The sequence below is a fragment of the Podarcis gaigeae genome (assembly GCF_964106915.1).
Source record: "Podarcis gaigeae genome assembly, chromosome: 6".
Taxonomy (NCBI): Eukaryota; Metazoa; Chordata; class Lepidosauria; order Squamata; family Lacertidae; genus Podarcis; species Podarcis gaigeae.
In genome coordinates this window covers 94,145,410-94,170,068 of record NC_139682.1, presented here as the reverse complement: position 1 = coordinate 94,170,068, position 24,659 = coordinate 94,145,410, and the positions used below count along the sequence as shown (strand labels likewise).

Below are 24,659 nucleotides of genomic sequence, written 5' to 3'. Positions count from 1 at the left end.
AACCGTTTGCTCCTGAAGCTGCTGAAGAATCCTGGAATTTAAAACTGTTTATCCCAATAGCATGGTATCTTCCATGGGCGGTTTAAAGTGACTCCAACTACTTGTGTGAGCTGCCTAGTTTTGTTTTCATTTTTATTTGAGCCCTTGGTGCTTGCAAGTAATAAACCGAAACCTGTGCTTTGTTCTGAGATTTCCACTATTTTGTCATAGCACCCCCCACTCAGTTTAACATAAAAAGTTTTAATAAGAGTCTATTGGAAACCAGTTTATGAAAAATCATACTTTTTCTGCAGGGGTGGGGCCTGTCCCCCTTGAGAAGCGGTGAAGGGAATGGGGAGAGCTAAGAAGCAAGAGCTTAGTTTAGCCAGAAGTCCCCAAGGCTTGTCGCAAGAGTCTCATTCTCTCTGTCTTTGGCTTGGGAGTTGGTGTCTTAAGTACCAGAGCTCTGGCTTCAAGCACCATATATTATAATAATAATAATAATAATAATAATAATAATAATAATAATAATAATAATAATAATAATAATAATAATAATAATAAACAAACAATAATTTTTTATTTATATCCTGCCCTTCCTGGTTCAGAATATCAGGCTCAGGGCGGCTAACAACAAATTTAAAACACTTAATTGATGCAACTAAAAACAGCATAAAATACAGTATAAAACTTGAATAACAATAAATTCAGAATTCAAAAGTCAATTTAGGGGGGAAATCCATCCAATAAACATTAGATGATCGCCAGGGCTAGCTGGCTAAATTAGTCCTATTTGGGCCAGCGAGGAGACCAGGGGGAGAATTAGCTGTGGGATCCCAGAGCGGGTAATCTTCATAAAAAGGGGGCGGGGAGGGAAGGAAGGAGAATAAAAGATCAGGCTATGTTCAAATTGAAAGCCAGGTGGAATAGCTCTGTCTTACAGGCCCGGCAGAAGGAGGTTAAAACCTGCAGGGCCCTGGTCTCATGGGACAGAGCATTCCACCAGGTCAGAGCCATCACTGAGAAGGCTCTGGCTCTGGTGGAGGATAATATGACTTCCTTAGGGCCCAGGACCGACCTCTAAACTATGATTATTCATGGACCTTAAGGTCCTCTTCGGGGTATAACAGGAGAGGCGGTCTCGTAAATATGATAAACCCTGTTTTATCATTGGCGAGCCAAACTTGACATGATGGAAGCGGTCATAGCTGGCTTGTTCATTCTCATTCCTGTGTTCATTCATTGCCTACAGACAAGGGCTGAATGGAACACAGTGGTTGGGGGGGGGGGACGGCAGTTGCATTTATTTGTTCCCATGTTTGCCCCATTTATGTACAGAGTGAGCAGACCTCTGTTTTTTAGCAGCACGTTTTGTGCCTGGGTGAGGGGAGATCTATCCCTGAAAGACAAGGTAAAGGTAAAGGGACCCATGACCATTAGGTCCAGTCGTGGCCAACTCTGGGGTTGCGACACTCATCTCGCTTTATTTGCTGAGGGAGCCGGCGTACAGCCTCCGGGTCATGTGGCTGGCATGACTAAGTCACTTCTGGCGAACCAGAGCAGCACACGGAAACACTGTTTACCTTCCCGCCGGAGCGGTACCTATTTATCTACTTGCACTTTGACATGCTTTCAAACTGCTAGGTTGGCAGGAGCAGGGACCGAGCAACGGGAGCTCACCCCGTTGCGGGGATTCGAACCTCCGACCTTCTGATCGGCAAGCCCTAGGCTCTGTGGTTTAACCACAGACACACCAAAGACAAGGTAGTCAGTTGTTAAATAAATAAAGCAACAAACCTAACCTGCCCCCTCCTGTGCCTTACCTTGCCACCCTCTACTGCATTGTGTACTTTTCTCCTCAGTGATACACTTGTCCAAAGCAAGATATAAGCTGGGCTGGCATGAGAAGTACCCGAATATAATGACAGAGGAGGGCACACTTTTTGACTTTAAATATCAGGTGCCACCACTGGCTGTGTCAACAGAGCAGGGACAAAGGCATCGTCCATTGTGTCTTGTTTGGCCCTTGGAGGCTGGTCACCTAAGGGAGGCCTCTCACCTGTTAGCTGACAGAGACAGGTATATATATGTCATACCTGTATGGTCTGCCTTTGGCTTCTCACATGAGGACTCTTTGTTTCTCTTTCTCAGTCTACTTTGCTGAAATGACATCACTGAGTGACTCGCTTGAAAAGAGCTCAAATATATATATTTAAAGGACACTCTGATCTTTTGGCAGCAGCATACATATTAGTGACTTCCTGTTGACGGGAAGAATGCATCAGAGGTTGTTTGTCAGTTTTGCTCTTCCATCTTCAATCAGCAAATTATGTGGCTAACAAACTGTACTTGTGGCTTAGTGATTAGCATTTTGCAGTTACAGTCATAATGACACTATTTCTGAAGCACCTGCCTTGTGTTTCTCGACAAGGTGCTAATCTCGGACCATTTGCAGAGATGTAAGTAGGTATTGTTAGGGATGCAGGTGGCGCTGTGGGTTAAACCACAGAGCCTAGGGCTTGCCGATCAGAAGATCGGTGGTTCGAATCCCCGCGACGGGGTGAGATCCCATTGCTCGGTCCCTGCTCCTGCCATCCTAGCAGTTCGAAAGCACGTCAAAGTGCAAGGAGATAAATAGGTACCACTCTGGTGGGAAGCTAAACAGTGTTTCCATGCACTGCTCTGGTTTCTCCAGAAGTGGCTTAGTCATGCTGGCCACATGACCCGGAAGCTGTGCACCAGCTCCCTCAGCCAGTAAAGTGACATGAGCGCCGCAACCACAGAATCAGTCATGACTGGACCTAATGGTCATGGGTCCCTTTACCTTTACCTTTAAGTAGGTATTTTTAGGAGAAAGAAATGCTGTCTTGGCTTTTAAAGGAGATGGGAAATGACAAGAGGTACAACAATTAACATGCGAGACACATTGCTAAACTGACAAATGAAATTAGGATTCAGGGGCATTTGATGCTACCTCTTCTACCTCACAAATTAGTTGATTGAAATGGAGGGTGGGCAGCCATTGTTCTCAGTGAATTGTACCCAAAGCATACCAGGAGACATTTATATTTCTATAGCCCATGGATTCCAAGGGCAATGTAACCTGCCTGGAGGCTGAATGAGGCTAAAAAAATTACCGTATTTTTCGCCCCATAGGACGCACCGGCCCATAGGATGCACCTAGTTTTTGGGGGGGGATAAAGGGGGAAAAATTTTTCCCCCAGGTGCGCTGCACTAAGCCCGAAGCTTGGGGCATGCTGAGCTTCTGGGTGCCGGCAAGGTCTCCGCTAGGCGTGGGAGAGCCGCGCGGCTCTCCCAGGGCTAGCGGAGCGCTGCACTAATCCCGAAGCTTGGGGCGAGCGGAGCTCAGCGCGCCCCAAGCTTCTGGGTGCCGGCAAGGTTTCCGCTAGCCTTGGGAGAGCTGGGTCTCCCACGGCTAGTGGACAGCTTCCTGAAGCCTGGAGAGCGGGAGGGGTTGGTGCGCACCGACCCCCCTCGCTCTCCAGGCTTCAGCGAAAGGCTGCATTCGCCCCATAGGACGCACACACATTTCCCCTTCATTTTTGGAGGGGGAAAAGTGTGTCTTATAGGGCGAAAAATACGGTAACCTCCTTGCCCATTTTATTAACGTGTGCAACCAAAGTGGGAAAAAGCCCGCTGGCATGATAGGATAGTCCATATTTTCTGCAGCATATTTCATAAGGACTATATTGGGGCTCACCAACTTTCTTAGAATTTTGGAGAGGGGAACCTATTGTGGACACCACCACAATAGGGCCACCATGGAATCAGGGCTTAATGAAAAAGAACAAGTAACTTGCACAATAACTTGAGTATAAGGCGGATGTGGGAATCTGAGCACAAAACACACTTTTAATCCATATTTTTCTACCGCAAACTGTAATTCCATTTCAAAGAATGCAAATATTGCCCAAGAAAATGAAAGGCACCCAGTTCTGCTATGGCTCTGGCTTCTCCCTTTCCTATTCCCCCTTCTGTGCTTTCCTTTTAGCCCTATTTTCTGCCCTCCTCCCATAGTTCTGGCTTCTACCTTTCTGGCCACCCCTTCCATAAGTTCTCTTTTCAACCCCACTCCTCCCACTATTCTGCACTTCCTATATTAACACAGCTTAACCACCACCCATATTTCTTCCTTTCCCCCCAACCAATCCAAAGGCCTGCTCCCATCAAATCAGAATGGAAGCAGACATGTGCAACAGAGGCTCTAGCAAGGACCTACAAGTGACTGTAGGAACTGCGGCGGGAGGTCATTTTAATGGTGTGGGTGGTTTTTTTTGATAATTAATAAAGGTACCACTTTAGATAATGGGGCTTGCTGTGCCGCCGCCACACGATTTCTGTTCTCATTCCTGAGGTAAAGTTCTTAACCCGAGGTATTATTTCTGGGTTAATGGAGTTTGAAACCTGAAGCATCTGTAACCTGAAGTGTCTGTAACTCGAGGTACCACTGTACAATGCATTGCAGGGCAACTAATACAGTGGTACCTTGGTTTACAAACTTAATCCGTTCCTGAAGTCCATTCTTAAACCGAATCCGTTCTTAAACCGAGGCGTGCTTTCCCTAATGAGGCCTCCCGCTGCCAGTGCCCTTCCACTGTTCGGATTCTGTTCTTAGACCAAGGTAAAGTTTGCAAACCGGGACACTGCTTCGGGTTTTGCAGAGTTCGTAAACCGAATAGTTCGTAAGCAGGACTGTTCTTAAACAGAGCTATCACTGTATATCATTTATTTTAAAGGGACTAGATTTTGTAGGCAGCACTGCGACAGTGCAAGGATGGGAAGAACAAAACACATCTCTGGAAAATAAAAGATTGTGAACGATGGCCGAAATACATAGCTTTGAATTATGCTCACTGTTTTTCCGATAGTTTAGTTAGTTTAGGATTGCTTTTTTGGGAGAATCTCCTTGTTTGAAGGGCATGCTTTGCAGTGAGCTGAATACTTAAGTGTCCCCCTTAAAGATGACAATGAGAGCTGATCCGGGGGAAGGACTGCGTTGGAGCTGGACGTGACCGAAGCGAAAAGGAGAGACAGATGGCAGCCAGCAGCATGTGCTAACAGCAACAGCTGCACCCAAAATAGCTTTGGAATGGACACCAAATGCTGAAAGCACAAGAGGATAGACCAAATTGCTAGGATAGAAACTGTAATGCAGAATTTCCAGTCCCACCTCCGTATGTGTGTACATGCAATCTATATAATTGTCTTATTATATTTTAGGAAGGGTGGTGGCTGAACTTACTGCTTAGGGATCTTGAGCTAGATTTATTATATACATTATCCCAAATGTAGTTCAATGGCCAAGCTGTTTCATTTGGAGTCCTGGATTCAAAACCCCTGTTTAGATGTGAGTGTGGCAGTTTATAAAAGCCCCGATATGGCCTTTGTGAGACTGTAACACTTCAGTCAGCATATGGGGCGAATGGGTTGCATGTTAGAATGCTCTACCAGAATGAACAAAATGTCTCTGAACCTAGAAAGAAGAGAAGCAGAAAGGCTAAGCTAGAACCCTTTCCATGGCCTGAATTAGAGATCAGACATAAATATGAAACTAATAAAAGTATGCTTTCCATTGATCCATCTCAATAACTGATCCCAATATAGAAACCTATGCAGCAAATGCACACTCAAACCCCTATATTTAATCCATGACCATAATTGGGAAAATTACCAAATTGCAAACAGTTTGCGTTTGCTTCGTTTGTAGGTAATTATTGCACATCATAGTTACGACTGGGGCCTCTGTGTTCGCCACCCTTGCAGCTGTCGCTCATTATTTTAATTACATTTCTAACTCCAAGGGACAAGGATCTGGGACATTCTGATATTCTGGTAATCAATATAGTTCTCTGGTCCTCTTTTTTGGGGGGGGGGGGAATCTTGTTACACTTTTTGAACTTGTTCTCCATGTAGAAAGGTTTTGGTTCTTAATCCTTTTGTACATTATGAGGAACTTGTTCAGTATTTGTTGCAAACCACCTTGGAATCATAGAATTGTCGAAAGGGACCCAAGGGTCATTTAGTCCAACCCCCCTGCAGTGCAAGAATCCTGCTCACAGCTGTCCCTGGATGGGCTCAAACCAAAAACTTTCTGGTTTTAACAGCCAGGCACCCCAACCCATTGTGCCTCTGGGGGCTCCTTGTGTGTGTGTCTTGAGAGAAAAAAGTGTGGGACATAACTTTTTTTAAAAAAGGAATACTTCCTAATCCACTAATTTCCATAGTAAATTAATAGCCTTTTTGAACTAGTCTTTTTAGTGCATCATTTACAAGGCCTTCATATTCTGAGTATTCTGTTTTTGAAAATCTATAGGGTTTTTGGGTGGTGTAGTTATCCCCCAGAATCTATTGAATGTGCAGCTTAGGGGAAATATCTCCCTAATAATGGCTTTGGTTACCAGGAAAGAAATACTGTGCGGTGCTGAAGCTGTAATTAGTAACAACAAAGCCTGCTGTTGCTTCTCTCTCTAATTGGAAAGAAGGCAAAACATGGTTTGGGGGATTCCCTTGTGTTTTGGAAAGCTGTAATTGTTGCAAATGAGGGAAAGTCAGGCCTGAAATGAGTCCTTGGGAAGAGAAATTAATGACCATGACCTGTTAAGAAGTTTACTTTTTCTGCATCTTTGCATATGTCAGATTTTAGTGTTTGTTCACTAGGGACTATCAGCTCTAGCAAAAGGCAAGAGGGGCAAGAACAGGCACTGGGAATCTTCTAAGTGCCTTAAGATTTGTTAACCCAACTGGCACCACGGCTGAATACCCTTCAAAATGAATGAATACTAGATTCTCACACTCCATATAGAGATCTTTTCTTTGGTTAGAGATGGTTTTTTACTTGTTTCTTATTGATAATGAATGATTTTTATTATTTTGGTTTACAGATCTCAACTCTGCTGTTCTTAATCCATAATGGTGATTTCCCCCCACCCAAAGTAACCCTTTAGCTCAGACATGGCCAAACTTGGCCCTCCAGCTGTTTTGGGACTACAATTCCCACTATCCCTGACCACTGGTCCTCTTAGCTATGGATGATGGGAGTTTAGATAATGAATCAAATATCCATGGTTGTATCCAGTATACAGCTGCAAGGCTCTCATTTATTTCAATTAGGCTTACACAGGAAGTATTTCTAGTAGATTGATAATGCTATTTGGATCCTGAGTCTTGGGCCACCCCTTCTGATGGTAAAATATGTACTTGTGACTTGTTGAAGAATTTCTGTCTGGCTAGAGAGCTCTAAATGAAGTTGGCTCCCAGACCAAGAAGGGAAGCATCATTGTGAAGAAGAGTCCTATTTTAACATATTTTTATGTCTTCAGTGATGCCTTGTTGTCTGCTTCCCTGCCATAAGGTTGAATAGCTTCTTTTGCCTGAGAAAGTACAGTGGTACCTCAGTTTTCGAACAGCTTAGTCCACAAACAACTTGTAACCCGAACGCTGCAAAACCAGAAGTAGGTGTTCCGGTTTTCGAACTTTTTTTCAGAAGCCGAATGTGCTCCGTTTTGCGTCCCCTTGTTTCCTGTTGCGCTGCTATTTTGCGTCGTCCCCCCATTGTAATTCAAGCCTTCCGTTTCTGTGTTTCCTGTTGCGCTGCTATTTTGCGTCGTCCCCCCATTGTAATTCAAGTGTTCCGTTTCCGATTGCAGTGTTCTGAGGTGATATTTGGAGTTTATATTTGGTGCTTTTGTTTTTGTTATTTTGCGTTTTTTGTTTTTGTGACTGTGTGGATCCCAGTTCAGCTACTGATTGATTGATTGATTGATTGTGTGACTGCGGAAATGGATAAAAGCCCCCCATCCAAACAATGACTACCATCAGTGCAGGGAAGAAGAAAAAATTACTTTAATTTTTATCATCTACAATACTGTTTTATTTATTTTATATTGCTGTACATCAATTATTGCTTTCATTTTATGGCTCAGTGGTCTTGTTAGACAGTAAAATTCATGTTAAATTGCTGTTTTAGGGGTTATTTTTAAAAGTCTGGAACAGATTGATCCGTTTTGCATTACTTTCTATGGGAAAGCGCGCCTTGGTTTTGGAATGCTTTGGTTTTGGAACAGACTTTCAGAACGGATTAGGTTTGAGAACCAAGGTACCACTGTATTGTTTTTCCCTTGCATCCACATCTCTGTTATAAGTTGGCTGTTCAAGAGCCCTTAACATCTAACAGAGACAGAGGGGGATTTCATTCGGAGAAACAAAGTATTCACACTCTGCTTCCTTCCCTCCCGTTTCTCAGTTGCTCCAGTTAAGGTATCAGGAGTGATTATGTGCATGTGATTTCTTGTTGATTTGCGCTTACCTAAGGACCCAGGACTTGCCGATCGGAAGGTCGGTGGTTCGAATCCCTGTGACAGGGTGAGCTCCCATTGCTCGGTTCCTGCTCCTGCCAACCTAGCAGTTCGAAACCACATCAAAGTGCAAGTAGATAAATTGGTACCGCTCCGGTGGGAAGGTAAACGGCGTTTCCGTGCGCTGCTCTGGTTTGCCAGAAGCGGCTTAGTCATGCTGGCCACATGACTCGGAAGCTATACGCCGGCTCCCTCGGCCAATAAAGCGAGATGAGCTCCGCAACCCCAGAGTCGTCCGCGACTTACCTATTGGTCAGGGGTCCCTTTACCTTTACCTTTAAGGACCCTAGAGGCAGTCATGAAGATTCCCCACCTGACTATGAACAGAATGGGCCCACCCATTAGACAAAGGGAACACCTTGCCTAGCCGATGGATGGAAAACAGTGGTGGATCACCTTCCATGCCATTTCCTCCTGCCTGAGGACCAGCCTGCTTCTGTTTGACCAGCTGGCTACCTAGCTGATGGGCTGCCTTCTGCCTCTTCCACTGCTACTCGCCAAGCAGCAACAGGTTGCTAGGCTTCTAGAAGTGTTGCTGCCATCTGTCTGCCATAGCAAGAGCGAAGGGTCCTTCCTCGCATTGTTGATGCCATGGGAGAGCTCCATAGTTTATTATAGCAAAACTGACCAATATTTGTCACTGCAAAGGTGTCAGTTCCTAGGCACTCTCAAAGACTGCCCATAATTCTTCACTCTGAGGAAGACCCCTTTCTTCTTCAGAGTGAAATGGAGCTGGTGTGCGGAGAGGTGATAGTGGCTGGTCTGTCTTGCCTCAAGTGGCAAAATGTCCTGTTTTGGCCCTGACTGTAAGAGAACCCCTCAAATTTGAGAATGTAATCACGGAAGCTGATTGAACAAGCCGTTTCTCCCTCATCCCACAAGCATAGAATTGAAAAGTCACTTCCTTTCTATAGAAGGATGCCCTTGGAATAAGGGAGCAGTTGTCCCTCATGTTGATGTGAGTATACTTGAAGTTTGGGACTTATGTGGATGTTCTTAATGTACAGACCTGCTGGCATAAGTCATGTATCTTCCTGAGCTTCCTAAGGAGGTGGATTCTGCAGGGTTGTAAAGACTGCAGAGAGAATTATTGGGTGCACTCTTCCCACTTTAGATCAAATCTATGCTGCCAGGTGCCATAAGAAAGCGGCAGAGATAGCACATGATAGTACGCACCCCGGAAATGATCTCTTTCAGCTTCTGCCTTCTGGAAGAAGGTATAGGGTCATAAAGGCCAGGACTCGCTGCCTGAAAAACAGTTTCTACGCTAATGCAATTCTGGTTCTAAACGCAGCATAAGGGGTCTCTGTAGTATAGTGTATTTTAAAATGGGGTTTTAGAGTCTTTTAGGGGTTTTTGAATGTTTTATGTAGTTTTGTGGTAGTTTTATGTAGTTTTTATGTATTTTTATATAGCTTTTCAATTTCATTGTTCCGCAAGGGACAATGACAATAAAGATATCGTATCGTATCGAGTACTGAGGGAGAGACATTGGGCTTGCCACTTCCCCCCCCCAAACCCCTCCCCCCATGGTCTATCTTTCCTGGACTTAAAGTGATTTCATCCTAATGAATTGCAAACAAGTTATGAAGCTAGTACTTGGTAGTAAATTGGAAGCTTGGTGAGTGGGAGATGAGATATTAGCACTTAATGTGTCTCTTCCTGTCAAGATCATCACAGTACTAGACCTTTCTTGTTGGAATAGAGGTACTAGCTGTTGTGCACATTTAAAAAAAAAAATTACAGAAGGAGAGGAAGTGGCAAAGCGTCCTATGAATAGTGCTTGGTATTGAAGCTTCCCTAGATGAATGCAGTATAAAACAGAGGCTGTAGAAAAAAATGCTTAATTCTAGTTTAAATTCAATAGAGATAAGGGAAGGCTTCTGCAGGCATATGTTTGTCTGTGGGTATCATGTTGGCAGTGGACATTCTCAACAACAGAGGCCCATTTTCAGCTTTGGAAAGTGCTTCTAAGGCCAATACTGATAAGACTAATCTTGTGTTAATGATTAATTATTAGCAATCACAATTAAATCCATATTCAATTTTATTAAAAACCAAGGCAATTAAGACTGCAGTTGAAGAATCATGGAATTATAATGCAGGAATCTCAGCTAGATCATCCATGACAGACAGCTATCCAACCCTTGCTTAAAACCTCCAAGGAAGGAGAGTCCATCACCTCTTGTTTGAGTTTGTTCCACTGCTGAACGGCTCTTACTGTCCGAAAGGTCTTCCTGGTTAGCTGGAGTCTCATTTCTTGTAATTTGAAGCCATTGGTTCAGGTCCTACCCATGTGACAGCCCTTTAGATATTTGAAGGTGGCTATCATATCTCTTCTCAGTCTCCTCTTTACCAGGCTAAACATATCCAACTCCCTCAACCGCTCCTCATAAAGCTTGGTTTCCAGAACCTTGATCATCTTGGTTGCTTTCCTCTGCACATGTTCCAGCTTGTCAATATCAGATCAGTTTGAACAAGCGCTTAAAGAAACATGTGTCACAAAGATCCCAACTTCAGGAGTTGCTGTACCGCTTTGAGGACACAACTAGACATGATCCATAAACATGGGCATGATCTCTCACATTTAAAAAGGGGGAAGCTTGATATGTAGTATTTTAAACCTATACATTGAGGCACATTTTGTTTTCAGGATGTTTAATGGATCATTTCCCTTACAACCTAAAAAACTTAGCTGCTGCTTTCTGTCTTTGCACACAGAATGTAAATCCAGTTTCTGTGAATTTTGCTGTCCAAGGGAGAGAGGATAAAACTGAGTCATTGTCTTGCTGAGCTGCTAGATCCATACTGCTTTGCTTTGCTATCAGGTGACCAGTCAGCTATATAGAAATTCTGCCTGGCTGCTAAGGGCGAGAATCTTTTCAGTTCTTGGAAGAAGAGACAGCAACAAAAAATGACTGATTAAGTAATACTCCGGTGCCTGTGTCTTGGAATGTATGCCCAAAATCACTTTCTGCAAGCTGCTGCTGAGCTCTCCTGGCTGGAGAGATGATTGCACCAGTGAAGCCAACAGTTCACGCATCTCCAGGTAAAAACTAGACGAGAGAACAGTAACCTAAAAGATGCCTAGTAATAGATTAGTCGCCAGTATTTCTGAAGTTCAAGGTGCTGTGTACCTGGAACAGTTGAAACTCAGTTATTCTACTTATTCATTCCAGGAGAGATTAATAATAAATACTTAATGCTTATTAATGCTATGGATGAATAATAGATTTTACGTGTTGGTGCACTAGGATAATGACCTCTTTAGTTGTGTAGTGCAGTTAAGTCTTAAAATGATTGACTGCTAGAGGGCTCAGACTTCTCCTTGAGCAGGATTGAGCCCCCTTTATCTGATGAGATATCAGCTGTGAACCTCGGTTATTCAAAGAATCTGCAATGCACCAATTGGATTAAGTCAGCAGAATACATCTATTTTGGATGGGAGAAGGGAAAACTTTTGAAGCAGTTCCAGTGAAACAGATGGAGTTATCTAATTATCTCAATCTTTCACATTGGGGGTCTATTTGGAAGATAGGTAGGAGCTGTAGGTTAAGGTGCCTGATAAGTCAGACGATTGAAGTTAGTTTTTTCTATGTTACTTCTCTGATTTCTTGTTAGCATGGAGAGACAAAACTTCTAGCTTTTGTTAACTATTGAAGGATGATCCTGAGAATCCCTACTTTATCCAAAAACTGTAATTCTCAGAGTTACTGGGGGAGAGTGATTGATCATTTTCAAGTATTCGGTTTAGATCTGTGCCATAAGCTGAGAATGTTGTGGCCTATGGAACACATCATACATTTAAAGCACATGTCTTCCTTGAAAGAATCCTGGGAACTATTGCTTTTCCCTAACAGAGCTACAATTCCTAGCTCTTTAAACAAACTACAGTTCCCAGCATTCTTTGTGGAAAATCACATGCTTTAAATGTGTGCTGAATGTGCTTTAAATGTATTGTGTGAATTTGCCTTGAGTCACAGATATCTGAAATGAGATATTGAAATTCTAAAACTATAATTTAACATCTTGTTTCTGGTCTTGTTTCCGGATGCCAGCAGTAGCTCTGACCTGTCATATGTATGCTGTTTCATATACTGAGTTACTTTTTAAACTGATGATATTGTATTGTAGAACAGTTACAGTTTTTCATTTATCTTTAAACAAAAGAACAAAACTTCATTGGCTTTTCAATCAGTGAAGGGGAGGCTCTTGCAAAATGCAACAGGTATAGTAGAGATTACAGCATTGAGTAATAGTGCGAGGAGGAACTGAGCAGGGAATCTTCATATGGGGATCAGGGTATTCCAAGCAGTATTTGCATCTGTAACGGTGTGTAACCTCCGAGGTCCTTGCCACCCCCATATTATATTACATAGAGATGGATAACTTTCTTCCTTTAAAAATCTGTGCAGTTAAAATTAAGAATCACGACTACAGGTCCTGTGCACCTAATGCCAAGTTTGGCCCTAGAACAAATTTATCTGTTTAAAACGTAAATCCCTGTAGAGCAAGGATTAACTGGAGTATGGACACATAATCTTAACTCTCAGTACACTGGGTCCATAATCCCTACATTTTTATTCTTAGAAAAGCATTTACCATCCCACACAAAGTAAATCTCTTTAGAAAGGTTTTTAAGTTTTTGTCATTTGAACAGGTGGCTTGTTCCTTTTCTCATAAGTAAATGCAGGACAAAAGGATTAACACCCCATTTCCAGAGAGCGACCCCTCCTAATTTACCTACCCATAGATTCGGGGATAGAACGAGTTGATGCCTTGCTGATGAAAGTAGGCAGTGCCCTACATCTGATTTATTTTAATAGATACTTGTTGCTAAAATAGATCCTGTCTCATGCAGATGACCTTGTTTTTCAGATTTTCTTCTTAAATCTTCATATTAGCCAAGTGCACTGTTTAACTAAATTGAGTTTAACTAAGGTTAAATATTTTAATTGATTGGTTGATCAACTGATGTTCTAGTTGATTACATCAGGGGCAAATTTTAATTGATGGGTCAAGAGTCAATCGTGCACTTGTATTTTAAAGAGTCTTTTGGCAATTGTATGTAGTATGAAATGAATAAGAAAATGTTAAAGATGACCTTATAACAATGAGTAGTACCTTTACCTGTAAATTACCTGATATTTCAGTGCCTCAAACAGGAATCCATTTCCCAGCCTTGGCAATATGTACATTTATTAAATCTAATTGATTTAGCCAAAAGATCCAATGGCAAATGGGACTAATCAAAACAGTCCTTTGATTGATGGATGTTAGGAAAGAGTGGACGAGGCAGGGGAATAGATCCAGCTGGTGGATCTGACTGCCTATGAACTTTCAGGTGGTTTAAACTGCCACTGGTTTAAATAAGGTTGATTAAATCGGCCTAAAATTAAAACAATTTGACGAACAATTTGAGTCCTGAGTTGAAGAAGGCAAGGCAGAACATGTTAGTTATCTTCATATTAGGAAACAAACCCATGTAACAGGCTTGTAAATTGCCACTGTGCAGTGGCAAGTAAAGATCACCTTTAGCTGATTAGGGGTTGCAAAACCAAACCATGACCCTATTGTGGTCTGCAGACTTCTAATGAGCTGTCCTGAACTCAACCAGTTGGAAGGCTGCATATGAATGTGCTTGATTTTTGTGGAGGACCCTTTGTTGCCCAGTGGTAATGAATTGACTCAGCATGGCGTCAGCATAGGTTTCATAGTTTTACTCAGATGTAAGTCCTACAGACATCGGTTGGATTCATTCACGGTCAGTTGTGAGTGGAGTTACAGCCTTAAACCATCTTTATTTATGGAGTTGGGTCATAGTTCAGTGGTAGGGCACATATTCAGAAGGTACCAGGATCATTCATTAGCATTCCCAGTTAAATCGGTTTCAGGTAGCAGTACTGAGAAAGGCCTCTACCTGGGAGCATGTAAAACCCTGCTAGTTAGAGTTAGACCCATGGTGTTCACTCAGCGGAAAGCAGTTTTGTATGTTCATATATTTGGTAATCCTACTCAGTGGCTTGAGTGATATCCTGACACACACTAATTAATCTTTGTAGCGCCTCTAAGCATTAGACGTTTTAAAAAGTTACTGAAGCAAGGTGGTTTTTATTGGATTTTGAGATCCTGCTGCAGCCCTAAGGATTTGGTTAACATGCTTTGGAAACAAAAGCTCAAGCATGTCCTTAATTATGAAACAGCTTAAACATGAGCTGGAAACTTGTTCCACCATGATTAGAAGATAGTTTTTATTTTTAAAAAATACCAATACCTTTACCTTGACAATTACTCTTTTTATATTTGGAATGTGTACAAGAATATGGATTGCTATAGATTATATCAGCAGCTCACTTGGGACATCACTTCCTGAAAAGAAACATAAATGTTTAAGTTCTTGGTTCATGAATTGGTTTAAAGAAAAACAAAGGGGAAACAGGACAGAACAGAGTTAGCAGATAACATTCAACATGGCGTAGCTAAACATCTAATCAGCAGCCATTGTGGTTGTACTTAGATTATTTATGAATAATAATAATAATAACTTTTCCTCTTATGGTACCAATAAAACAATATAAAGTATTGGTATAGTAATGAACGTGGGAAGGGGCTTCAAAATGAAGGTAGTAATTTATGTTTAAAGTTAAATTGAGCCAAAAATTGAGGCAAATGCTGTTGGCGTGTGTGAAATAGTTATATTATTGATAGAGGTGTTGTTGTTTGGCACAGCTTAGGACGCAGTTGGAAACAGGCTCTTGCTTGGTTGACTGTGCTGAGCAAAAATTGCCTCCAGGACAGGGGTAGAGGGTCCCAGTGCCGTCACGTGGAGGGAAACTGGTGCCAGTGCTGCTGGTAGCTGTCGGGAGAAGAATCCCCTTACTTGCAGAAGGCTCAAGGTGCTCTTAACCAGGCAGCAGCATCCCTTTGCCTCCCGTGCCATCAACTAAGGGGATTGTGTCCCCCCTCATCCCGTCCACCCCAGCAGTGGCATCTTCCTCCTGCCCTATAACTCTCAGCATGCCACATCATCAGCCATGACTGGCAGGCAAGTGGCTAGTAAAATATTTCATGGTCTCAAAACTTCTGCAGGCTTACTTGCAAGGTTGGCTTTGGGGTCAGGATGTATTGGAAATGGGAATGAGGGTGCTTTTCATTCTACACTTTGGGGATACCTTAACAAAAAGCTGTGAATCTCAGAACAAGGCCTTGGGAAAGCCATCTCGCACTCTTGAACCATTGTATGCGCTGTAGCCCGCCATACTTAATAAGGCACATTTCAAAGTACCCTGTATTTCAAGCAAGAGAGAGCAAAGGAAGTTTTTACCTTTCCCTGCTTGTAGGATATGCAGAGAAAACTGCAAATAGGTTCCTTTCATCAAACCAATGTAATATATAACCTTTGATTATGTCCTTAAGGCTCACCTTTTATAGCTATATCACGGATGCCGCAAAGAGATTGGGATAGATGGACATTTCATAAAATGTTTTAAAATGCACATTTTATTCTAGTCTGGGAAGCTGCAGTGCCAGCAGCTGCAAATCTTGTCGAAAGCTTTATGAATTGGATTAAAAACAAAACAGGGGAGAAGTGAACTTGAATGAGAGAGAGCACAAAGACCTTTAAAAAAAAAACCCAACCGTGAGCAAAGGGAGCCTACCGCCATTTTGAGCTGCATAAGTACTTCTGTGCCTGAATGGGATAGTTGTTCTCTTCAGCAGTTGTAACTTCCTTCATAGGATTGTTATGGGGCCACAGTAGCATAACTGAGCTCTTTGGAGAAGTGACAGGATGCAATTATGGTAATAATATTCTACACTTCTCCAACTGCTGATGTCAGCAGGTGATGTTGGGGTTTTCTTAGTGACAAAGCCCTGCACTTCCAGGGGAAATGTTGCGTCCTTTCCACAGAAATGCTGGCTGAAGGATAACTGTCCAGAGTTACATGGAAATAAATATCTGGAGATCTTGTGATGAGGAAGATAAATCATAACTGTAAACTCCTTCAGAGGATCTCTGTGTTGCTCCTAATAACACTCGGGATTTTTATAGTGCACTTTCTGAATATTCAAATTACTTCACATACATTATCCCAGTGGTCTTCTAATTGGCACAGCAGGCCAAGAAGCTCAGAGTAAGCCAAAATGCTTTCATGACATTGCATTTGCCCACACATTGCAAGTGCTTCAAAAAGCCTTAGCACTTGGAACATAATTTGGTTTGCTGCTTTCCCAATTATAGCCTGAAATATGTTATCGAAAGAATTTACCACTGCAGTAGAGGGGGGAAAGCAGGGCAGGTGTCCTTGGGCAGCTGCCAGTACATGGGCTCTTTTTAATCCACCCACCCAAGTCTGGCATTACAAGTACCATCTGGGTCTAAAATGCCCCCAGAATGGTGCCACTGTAGAGCATTCTGGGAAAATAAAAATGGTGGACATATAAAAATGGTGGCACTGTTGCTGCCTGTTCCATTGCCTAAGAGGACCCAGCAACAAAGGAGGGTGTCCACCAGAGGGCACTTTGCCCAGGGCGCCATCAAACCAGAACCAGTCCTGAAAAAGAGAATACAGATTTTGAGAAGCAGAATTCCAATTATGTTCTTTGGGTCAGGATGAGTTCTTCTTCAAAGAGGAATCTTTGAATCATAGAAATGTAGAGATGGAAGCGATCCCAAGGGTCATGTAGTCCAACCAACTGAGATGCAGGAATCTCAACTAAAGCATCAATGACAGATGGCCATCCAACTTCTGCTTAAAAACCTCCAAGGAAGGAGAGTCCACCATCTCCCGAGTGAGACCGTTTCACTGTCAAAAGTTCTTCCTGATGTTTAGTCAGAATCACCTTGAAGCCATTCAGAGCAGGAGAAAACAAGCTTGTTCCCTCTTCCATGTGACAGCCCTTGAGATATATGAAGATGACTATCATATCTGCTCCCCGTCTCCTCTTTTTTAGGCTAAACCAGTGAAGGCCAAACTTGGCCTTCTAGCTGTTTTGGGACTGCAACTCCCATCATCCCTAGCTAACAGGACCAGTGGTCAGGGATGATGGGAACTGTAGTCCCAAAACAGCTGGCGGGCCAAGTTTGGCCATCACTGGGTTAAACATACACAGCTCGTTCAACAGCTGCCCATATGGCTTGCCTTGTAGACCCTTGATCATCTTAGTTGTCCTCCTCACACGTTGAATAAATGTTTTCTGTAAAATATCAAGGTACAAAGACACGGGGGGAAGCTGTAGCTCAAGTGGTAGTGTGCATGCTTTGCATGCAAAAGGTCCCAGGTTTGATCCCCGGTATCTCCAGTTAAGGCTGGGAAAGACTTTTTCCTGAAACCCAGGAGAGCTAGTGCCAATTAGGGTTAACGGTACTGAACCAGATGGGCCAACAGTCTGACTTGGTGTAAGACAGTTTTCTAAGTTTCTATGCATTTAGAAGGGCTGATATTTTTGAGCAGCAGTGCTGGAGCCTTTGATATGCTCCAACATGAGTGACAGCCTCTTCTCTGGAATATGTAACATGAACACACCAGGTTTGATGATCTCCATCCCTGAGATAGCAGGAGCAATTACTGGCATTTGTAGCTGGCCATTAGCTGTTGGAATGCTGTTTAAATGCCAGGCACAGCCAATTAGGCTTGGTGACAGATAGCAGCGCCTGGAGTGATGCGGGAACCAAGGCCCAGTCAATCTGTCAAGTTCACTCAGTACACCTTAATGGTGCCAAGTTTTGCCTTCCTAGCATGACTTGGAAATTGTGTGAATTGAGGTCGAACATTCTCTTCCTCCTAAGGGACAATTACATATGATGCCCATGATATCGGCCACAAGGGTCACTGGGTAACTTTAGGCAGGTCAGCCTTTCCCATTCTAATCTACCTAACCGTGTGTGTGTGTGTGTGTGTGTGTGTGTGTAAGGATAAAACATTCTCTGGAGTGCCTTGGAGGAATTTGCAGACTGCAAATTATTAATATATGCCCCATATGATCAGTTGGAATATTTAGGAATTATGGGAAATGCCTAATTAAGCGGAGCTTGCAGCAGCAAAGCCTCTGGCTGTGATTGCTTGAGCTAATATGTGGTAGCTCAGAATATTCTGTAGTTTTAGGGAGCAGCATCCGAACTCTCTAGAGGAAGGGAATTTTTGGCTGGGATCAAAACATCACATTGGGCGCAGCCAAGGACTGGGGTGAGGTGCAGGGACATGCAGTCTAGAGCAGGAGTCAGCAACCTTTTTCAGCCATGGGCCGGTCCACTGTCCCTCAGACCTTGTGGGGGGTTGGACTATATTTTGGAAAAAGGAAAAAAAAACCAAAAAACGAATTCCTATGCCCCACAAATAACCCAGAGATGCGTTTTAAATAAAAGCACACATTCTACTCATGTAAAAACACCAGGCAGGCCCCACAAACAACCCAGAGATGCATTTTAAATAAAAGGACACATTCGACTCATGTAAAAACACGCTGATTCCCGGACTATCCGCAGGCCGGATGGAGAAGGCAATTGGGCTGCATCCGACCCCTGGGCCTTAGGTTGCTTGCCCCTGGTCTAGAGGAATGGAAGCCAAAAGAAGGGTGTAATGAGCTAATAAAGAGGAACCCGGGGAAAAGACCTGTTGGAGAGCAAGGCTTGAGGGAACGGAGATAGGGAACTGCAGCAAAGGTTAGTCATAGATGGTGCTCTGAAGAAACGTAAGGCCTGAGCATTCATGTTCAGGAGATGCTGAATAGCAGAAAGTGAGCAGAATGTTTTGAGGTGTGGTTTGGCTGCAGGATAGTAAAGTGGGACAGAATAGCCAGTGGTCTGAAAAGCAGGATCTTGAGGGCCTTGGGTGGAGAAATTAATCTGAAGAAAGGAGGAGAAAGGAGAGCAGCCCCAAAATAGTTCATAAGAGCCAGAGACTAGAGGGGTTGTGCACTATTGTCAGGTGGGGATTCTGCACACTGTGGCTTCTGCTTTCACTAAGGTATTTCAGCCTCACAATTCTAAGGGAGAATGAGGTTCATAAAGCAGTAAGATGGCAGTTTGGACTGAGTTTCATTTATTGATCTGAGCCAACCAGCCAATTCTTTGGCTGCAGATGCTGTCACTGGTGTCTTTGGTGAGTTTCCTTCCCAGGCGCAGTACATCTTGGTGATACTGCCATCAGTTCTAGTCTCAGCTACAGTGGTTCGTGGGAAGCAGGCCGCCGTCCTCTCTGAACCTGTGTTTCCCTTCTCTCATAAACCAGTCACATGTCTCGTGTCTCTACGTTATTCCTCCTTTGCCCTTTCTGAAATCATCTGTAAATAACAGTCTCTTTGGTGCTTTGCACAGTTGCTGCTGTGACAGATTTTTATTTAAATTAAAGATGATATGTTTGCAAGGAAGCTTTTATATCTAACTATTTAGAACAGGGTTTTGTTTTTGTTTTCAGGGGGAACTGAATATTTCACCAGCAGTCTACATTTTTTTCCAACCTGTCCAAATCAGCTTGTTTGCTTTGCAATATCTGGAATGAAGCTGTGAAGCTTTTGTCTCTCACCCACCCCAGTTTTCTGTCATCACTAGGTTTGTGGAAAGCCATTTCCCTGAGGTGGATCACTTTGGGAATCTCCTGTGGTATTTCAGGAATCTTTCTGTTCTTTGCAGGTTAAACAAGTTTAGAGCCTCTCAGATTACCAGAAATATGTTCCGTTAACACTGAAAACACAAATGAACCTGGAGTTTAACTCATTCCTAATTGTGGGCAGCAACATCATTTTGGGAAAGCCTTAGTAATGAAAGCATGGGATGTGGATCCCATTTTGTATTCCATCATAAAAGCAGAATATTTCTCAGTTGTACAATGTTAGATTTAATGCTTTAGCATAAATAGGAATGTGTCGTGAGAGAGATCTTGTAAATGGACATTCTTTCTGTGGAAATGTGCCATTCGCCTCAGAACTATAAGTTTTCTGAGATGCTCAGAGAATAGTTGATATATTCAATGCCACATTGTGGAAGTGATGAAAGGAAAGAGAGAGAGCCATCAAGTCGCATTGCTCGGTCCCAGAACGGGAAGCACAAGGTGAAGAAAATGTTACTTTCTATTGGACATATTTCTGTTGGTTGAAGAGCATGCTAACAACAAACATTTTACTGCATAGTCAAGGGCCAAAATGAATATTAAAAAATGAATATGTACAATTGAGTTGCACTGATTTCTGCTTTAAGTAGAATGAGTCACTCTAAGCCTGCATAGTCCTGTGCTTGTGTGTGTATGCAAGTGCTTGGGGGTGGTGGGGGTGCCAAACTGGGTCTTTGACCTGGGTGGAAAAAAGCCAAGTTTCGCCCCGATTTACGTTTCATCATGCTCCCACTGATGACATCAGAACCATACTGGAGTTTCTGAAATTTGAAGAGCTTGGAGGGAAATTCACAACAAACAAACAAACAAACAAACAATAAAAAACTAGTTTGTATTAACTGAACCCAATTCCAAATTGAGGCGACAGGAATTCACCCATCAATACTCTGCTGTATAAGTTCAGTCCCATCTCCACAGTACAGCAGCCTCTGCAGATGTACTTCTCCTTCTGCAGCCCTAATGATGGTTTTAGAATTCAGAAATCACTCTGAGCCATAATTAAGCTTCAGGTTGGTTTTGTTTTGATGAGTGTTTGAGAAGGGGGTGGAGGTAACTTCCAGCTTATAAATGTCTGCTTGGTTAGCTTCATAGCAGCATGCATTCTGCATCCCAAGACTTGTCCGGAGGCTTTTTCCCTGGGATTTTCCTTGTGAGCAGTAGCAGAGGGTGGGCTCATCAAAGCTGCCGTTCCGACTTCTGGCAGAGGGGAGGGGGGAGTCTGAGGGCACAAGGGCTGTTGCATAAGTAGGAAAAGAACAGAGGCTTATCACAAATCTACATTGCGCTGTGGGGTGGAGACATGCACCACAAGGAAGGAGAGATCGTGTATCCGCTGAATCGGAAGGAAGAAAATAGGAATATCCTAGTTTTGAGGACGTGCAGGAGGAGCTGCCAGTAGGACAGTGGGAAGCGTGTGCTCAGCTTGTCTTCAGCCCATGATTAAATTACAGCGCCAGGCAAAGGGATCTTTCCTCTACGCAGTATCTCTCTGCAACTCTGGATAGGCAGGTGGGAATTGTTGTGGGGTTCTTTTAAATGGTTCAGACTTGATGTTTTGTTCTCTGCAGTGCTATTGTCATGTCTTTAATGTAGTGCATTAGTAGCAAAAGACTGGAGTGTAGAGGCACTTATTCCCCCCCCCCAGCATATTAAAAAAAAGGACATTTTTGTCCCGTATGTGCAGCAACAAGATAGTAGAACACCCTGCTGTTCCTTGATTTCTTCCCCTTGCTTTTTAAAAGCTCCTGTTCAACACCTGACAAGAAGCAGAGTGGGTGCCTGTGTTTCACTTACTTGTCGAGAGTTGTTTGCTTCCCTGAGTTGCGGGGAAAGTGCCGGGTGGGAATAGTCCTCCTCTTGCCTCAGTGTCACGTAAAACTTTTTGTCATTGAGTTTGCCTTCCTGTCAGAAGTCTGGCGCTCCTCATTTTGGTATCCACTCCGTTCAGATTGGATTAGATGGCATCGTGTTACATGGACTGCAGTTTCTCCGTAGTTGAGCGGCAGTTTAAAGGGAGCTGCTCTTTCATGAGCTCATGTTTTGGCTGCCGGACGCCGCCTTCTCTTACTCACATGCGCACACCCCTTTGGGGAGAGGAAAATGAAAAGTCCGTCCCTGTTAGTTTGCCTTGGTTCACACACACACACACACACACACACGGGATTCCGGCACTCTCCTCTGCCGTGGGAGAGAACGAGCGCGAGAGAAAGGGTAGCTATTGTTCGAGTGCCCGGAGCCAGGGAACTGGATAGAGAAGCTTGGCCTCAGTTTTCATCCTGGCCTTTCTGCATTCCACACTGTCCAAGGCAGAGGACAGACAAGGAGTGTGGCTGCCGAAAGTGGTGCTGTTAGACGGGGGCTGGCATGCCGGCAGGACCATGACTGAGGCACCGGCAAGGTCACAGCATGCAGGTTTCAGGTAAGGTTCCCATCAGCAAAAACTTTAGGGGCATACCAGAAAGCCTGTTGAGGGGCGGGGAATGTTGCATTTTTCTTTCATAAAAATAGGTGCTTTCCTATACCCTCTGCCTTGTATCAAACCCTTTTATCAGTGACTTTCATATCCTAAGTGAAAAGTTAAGAGAAAAGACCCATTGCTCCCTTTCTGCTTCCTTTTGAAATCTGAAAGTGTTTTGATACCGCTTTCCAGAGCCTACTCTTGGTTTTACAAGTAGCACCAGCAGCACAATCCTATGCATATCTGCACACAAATAGATCAGCAAGAGTTCAGTAGGACTTACATTTAGGTGTTTATAGGATTGTGGCCTTAACTATGTTATACATTTGCTAAATATGGAAGTTGAATGAGCGAGCTACAACAGGTACAGTGCTGGTTCAGTATGAAAACAACTTTTATTCTCCATTCAATACGTCATTAACAACACATGAGGGTTTCCAGAAAGAAATTGCTGTAATTAAATAGTGTGTTTACTTATTCCAGGCCTTTTAAAATAGAGTTATTGGCCTAAAGATTCATAGAGCTGGTATATAAGGGTAAAAAAAATAAATCACTATTTTTACATATAAAATACTTGCAGTTGTTTTTAAAATATGCAGCCCACAGCTGGCATGATTAACATGTAATCAGTGTCAAATTGTACCAGGCAAAGCTTCCTGCTTTTCTGTGAAAGTGGAAAAATAAAAGCTGTTCCGGAAACTTAACAAGTTGTTCATAGTTTGTGTTCATGTTATGAAGTCTCCTGTTAAGCACTGTGATATTCTAAAATACACCCTGGTTGATCCCTGTCAGATAGATCAGAATTTATTTTTCTGTGCATTTTGTGCTAGAAAGTTAATTCAATTTATGCTAGATTGTAGAGTTAGTCAAGGTGTTTTTGAAGGTAATGGCAAGATGGCTGTCCATGCTATGTGTTGAAATTGCTGCTATTTTCTGAATCAAGCTCATATATTTTTATGGGTGAAAAATAAATGTAGAGCTTGCTGAAAGTGAGATCCTCTTCCTAATAGTTGGAGAGCAAGGAATGTTAAGGGGGAGATGGTCACCTGACACAAGGTCATCCCTGTATCAAAAATCCCCACTTATCTTTCAGCTCTAGTTTTCCAGTACATGCCTGGTGGTGACCTTTGCTCCCTGGCTCTGTCACTCAGCCATCGGATTTCCAGCTCTGCCCTTTCTCTCCAAATGCCCCCTTTGCTTAGAATTGCCTCCCAGAACACCCAGATGCTGATGCTTTTTTCTTTCCATCAAATTCCTCCCTAAAACATATATTTCCAATGTAATCTCCCTAGTCCTCATCCCCTACTGAAAAGAAGCCCTAGTACACGCAACCGAACACACATTCTTCCTTCCCTTCCTTATCCTCATTCCTGTCTACCTCCTCAACCCCCATTATAGCCTCTCTCTCAGCAAATTTTAAATCACAGGTGAATAGCCTGTGGCCCTAGGACAGCATGCGATCTTTGCTCTGATTTCATATGGATGTCAATGGGGCAGACGAGAGAAGAAAGTGTGACCACACCCACTCGCTTTTGTCTCCATCCCTAACCACTGCCAATATATGGCCCCAAGATATCCCTGAAGAAATTCAGTCCTCCCCACTCCCATTTTAGATTACAGGGCAGGGACCTACCTGACTTGTGTTTTTAAAGCATCATGGAGCATACTATATGAACAACAACACTAAAAACATGCATTCATTTAATTTCACGTATGAGTCACTTTCTACAAAACATCTCAAAGTGATTTGACAATAAAAATGTATGTGAAAACAATGTTAGATCCAAATAAAAGTATTGTCATTGTTGTTTAGGCGTTTAGTCGTGTCCAACTCTTCGTGACCCCACGGACCAGAGCACGCCAGGCACTCCTGTCTTCCACTGCCTCCCACAGTTTGGTCAAACGCATGTTAGTACAGTGGTACCTCGGCTTACATACGCTTCAGATTACAGACTCCGCTAACCCAGAAATAGTACCTCGGGTTAAGAACTTTGCTTCTGGATAAGAACAGAAATTGGGCAGCGGCAGCACAGCAGCAGCAGGAGGCCCCATTAGCTAAAGTGGTGCTTCAGGTTAAGAACAGTTTCAGGTTAAGAACGTAACCGGAGGTACCACTGTAGCTTCGAGAACACTGTCCAACCATCTCGTCCTCTGTCGTCCCCTTCTCCTTGTGCCCTCAGTCTTTCCCAACATCAGGGTCTTTTCCAGGGAGTCTTCTCTTCTCATGAGGTGGCCAAAGTA

At 43.2% G+C, this 24,659-nt stretch overlaps 1 protein-coding gene across 14 annotated transcripts in view; it reads left to right on the top strand.

Annotated features, from left to right (window-relative positions):
• Window positions 1-24,659, top strand: part of RASAL2 (RAS protein activator like 2) — a 222,203-nt gene that overhangs the window by 98,734 nt on the left and 98,810 nt on the right. The window contains exon 1 of one of the 14 annotated variants that reach the window (XM_083743745.1): window positions 21,205-21,469. The exons of 11 other annotated variants lie outside the window; for them this stretch is intronic. Coding sequence is in view for 1 of the 3 variants with exons in the window: in XM_083743744.1 (XP_083599870.1) it covers window positions 22,367-22,379 (13 nt within the window). In the remaining 2 variants the exon portion in view is untranslated. Of the gene's footprint in view, window positions 1-21,204; window positions 21,470-22,095; window positions 22,380-24,659 lie in introns of those variants that run through there. 2 more of the 14 variants (XM_083743746.1, XM_083743744.1) reach the window with 2 other exon arrangements.